At 54.5% G+C, this 3,677-nt stretch overlaps 1 protein-coding gene across 1 annotated transcript; it reads right to left on the reverse strand.

The window, feature by feature from the left end:
* Positions 1-498: 498 nt before the first annotated feature.
* LOC616656 (DDB1- and CUL4-associated factor 12-like protein 2) lies at positions 499-3,307 on the reverse strand. Its single transcript, XM_010821382.4, has one exon. It carries the CDS (start codon positions 2,904-2,906, stop codon positions 1,515-1,517), a length of 1,392 nt encoding a protein of 463 aa, XP_010819684.1. The 5' UTR covers positions 2,907-3,307; the 3' UTR covers positions 499-1,514.
* Between the last annotated feature and the right edge of the window lie 370 nt (positions 3,308-3,677).

Consider the following 3,677-nt stretch of genomic DNA (forward strand, 5'->3'; position numbering starts at 1 on the left):
ATATATGAAATATCTTCATATGTAAAATTGCATATATTTATGCCTTTTCCTCATGTGGGAAGTAACATATACACATACCCAAGTACATAGTATATGTGAGTAGGTGGTTATGAGCACAATATGTATGGTTGTGTAAATGAAAACCAGTGTGTTAAATCATCTTAAAAACACAAGACACCTAACTGTCCTAACTGGTAGCAAATATATTTAGATAAAGTATTTAAGACTGGCATGCTGCAGTCCATGGGGTCGCAAAGAGTGGGACATGACTGAGCAACTGACCTGAAGGTATTCAAGATGTCACTGAATCTTTTAACCCAAGATAATAGCATAAGTGTGCTTTTCAAAAACAAACATACAGAGTACTATGTGTATAGGTGATATTTCACCTTGTTTCTCTTCTGGAAGATTTTGACTTTAATTCCTAGAAGGACAATTAAGAAAAAATAAAGTATATGTTTAAGCATTCAGAAACTTTAGCGTAGCACTTAATTGCCAAAATGCTGAACATACTTTATTTTTCTTTCCTGCAGTACACCACATACTCAATCCAGATAAAAGGCTTATCCACATTTACAATAAAATATGGTCACCACCACCTACATTGAACACAACAGTCAGCCTTTCTCTGTAAATGGCTGCCTGGATAGTGTTACCTAAAATGTAAAGAAATGTTCACCGCAAAAAGTACCTCCCTGATTGTCCTGCCACATAGAGGTCAGTTCTGATTAGCTCTAAAATTTGTAGCATAAATACTACCCAAGTAAGCAGGCCATAATATAGCGGATTTAGACAAGAGGACTGAAGGCCTGGGGGTACTGATGCTTAAATTTTTTACTAAATAATCAAAATTGTGATTAATAGGATGAACATAATTATAAGATTTCTTTTAAAAGAGAACATATTTTAAAGTATTTTATACACCAACAATATACAAACAACAAACACAGTTTCCAACATCCAAATGAAACATACCCCAAATGGTGACAATCTAGAACTTGAAATGAATTTTCTAATTGGAGTAGGGCTATAAACCTGCTCTGTTATATGATGGGTAGTTCCTCAGATCAGCCCAAAAGACACTTTATAGCACACATTTCCCAGAAACACAATATATCTGAAATGTGTAAAAGACCTGAAGTTACTATTGAAACATTGATTAAACTAAAGTAGTGAATTATAGTAGGAACCATGACTGTGTGAGCCAAGAGAAAGCATGTGTGAATCATTCAATGAGAACACAATTAAGGATTAGCCAAAATTCTATGTGAGAGGCAAAAGAGATGGTGGTTGGAGGAGGTGCAGAAAAATCTTAAAGCCAAGTGTTGATTGCCCCAGGGACCACTTTTGCCTTCTCTCTCTTTGCATAATAAACTAAGCAGAGGTAAACTGGACCCCTTCCCCCTGGAAGATAAAAGCCACACAGAGTCAAAAGCACAAACACAGAGTGAAAGAGGAAAGTGGGAGGGGACTGGAAGGTAAATCTGGGCACTTTGAGGACAGGGCGGCCATCCTTAGCTCCAGAGGCCTGCATAGTTCCCATGGAGGCCTGAAGGGAGAGGGCCGCCAGCGACAAAGAGCTTCATCTCCGGCCAGTTGTAGCAGTGGGTGTAGAGCGCGTTGGGGAACTCGCCGATGCCACCGAAATAGTTCACCCACAGGTCATCATGGTTGAGCCAGCCTCTGCCACAGGTCAGCTTGAGCTTCCTCCCTGCATGCCCTGGAGAGGAGTACGGGCTGGCCGAGGCCCTCTCCTCCAGGAACTTCTGCGCGCGGACGTCATAGAAGAGCAGAGAGCCGTGGCCGGTGCCCACGGTGACGATGTGCTCATAGAAGCTGAGGGAGCGCACACCCGTGCCGCCCTCGCGGGAGCACAGGGGCCGAATGTTCTGCTGGCGCTGCCGCGGATCCAGGAAAGAGACATGGGACTGGGAGCCCACCGCGTAGAGGGACAACTCATCGCAGTAGGTCAGGCACACGTTCTCTCGGCAGTAGGGCAGCCTGATGGACAGCAGCCTGGACAGGGTGCTCCGGGCTTTCCACAGGTGGAAGTAGCCGTCCAGGGACACGGCTCCCAGCTCCTGGTTCTTGGCGCTGAAGGCCAGGGCCCGCACCTTGCGGTTACTGGGGTTGGTGCTGGCCCTGGGGATGTTCTCCACATCCCGGGGACGGATGTGGGCGTACACGGGGAGCCCTGCATCGCTGTGCCAGGCAATGCTGCCCTGGAATATGTCGGGGTCTATCTTCCAGAGCGCCAAGGTACCGTCACGGGAGCCGCTCACGGCCACGGTGTCGCTCATCCAGGCGATGGCGAAGATCCAGTCCTTGTGGCCGTGGCGGTCGCCCAGGCACATGGGGTCCAGCGTTGGCAACTGGTAGATGGCAAGGCTGTTGGGGTTCTCGCCCCCGGTGGCCAGCAGGGTCTTGGAGGGATTCAGCTGGATGGCATGGATGCCGCAGCCCGGCTGGGCGCGGGCCGGCGGAGGCCCGCGATCCCGCATAAGGGGGATGCGCGTTATCTGGCCCGACTGCACGTCCACCACGAAGAGCGTGTTGCACTTGGTACCGCACACCACCTGCCTGGCGTTCAGCCACTGTGACGCGAACACCTTGTTGAGGGTGCCCAGGGGCAGCTCGCGCTCCCGTAGCAGCTCGGGGAGCTTCCGCACCGCGAAGCCGCGCAGCTCGCCATCGAAGCCCGGGAGCCTGGCGCGGCCCCGCGCGCCCACCTCGCGCCCCTTCAGGTAGTTCACCAGCGAGCGCGGCGCCGCCGGCCGCTTGGGCTTCTTGAGCGGCAGCGGCCCGTCCCCGTCCACCGCCGCGGAGACCTGAGACGACGAGCCCGCGGCGGCCTCCTGGAGCGCGGGCGCTTTCCGCTTCCTGCTACCTGTTTGCTGCGGGGCCATGCCGGGCGGCGGGCGGGTGGAGGCGGCGCGGCGGCGGCGCGTGGCTCCCGTGTTGGCCGTGGCAGCGGTAGGGTCGGCGGGGGGCCGAGGCGGCCAGGGGCGCGGAGCCGACCGAGCCCGGGGCGCGGCGGAGGCGGAGGCGGAGGCGAGGGCGGGCGGCCCGGCGAGGAGAGGCGGCCAGGCGAGCGGAGCGCGGGGCGGCGCGCGGCAGCGAGGGCGGCGGCGACGTGGATCCAGGCGAGGGCGGGAAGTGCGGCCAGCGGCGAGGGCTGCGGGAGCGAAGTCGGTGTGGGACAAGGACGACGCTGGGGACGAGGGCGAGGGGGCGGAGGCCGCCGGAGGGGCGGGTGTGGGGTGCAGGGTAGCACGCGCCGGGCAGGGAGGGGTCGGAAGGGGGCAGGAAGGAGAGGTCGGAAGGGGGCAGGAAGGAGGGGTCGGAAGGGGCAGGAGGGAGGGGTGGATGGAGCCGCCGCCGGGGGAGACTCACCCAGGACCAGTGCTCTGGTATTCCCTAGCGGTCTCCGAGCAGATACATCTAATACTGCCTGCCCAAGCCCCCTGATCGCCTACTTGGGGAGTTTCACGACCCTCAGGACAGCAACAACCAACTAACCTTCATAAAATCCTTACTGAAATAGTTCTGAAAGCTAAAGTACAGTCAAGTATGAGGCTAGAAGGAGCGCTCAAAGTTATCTGTTGAAACAAATGTGCAGTTGGTGCGATTTGTGGAACGTCTTTGTTGCAGTTAGTGAACTTGACCAGGGATAGTGG

The sequence above is a fragment of the Bos taurus genome, chromosome X (genome assembly GCF_002263795.3).
Source record: "Bos taurus isolate L1 Dominette 01449 registration number 42190680 breed Hereford chromosome X, ARS-UCD2.0, whole genome shotgun sequence".
Classification (NCBI taxonomy): domain Eukaryota; kingdom Metazoa; phylum Chordata; class Mammalia; order Artiodactyla; family Bovidae; genus Bos; species Bos taurus.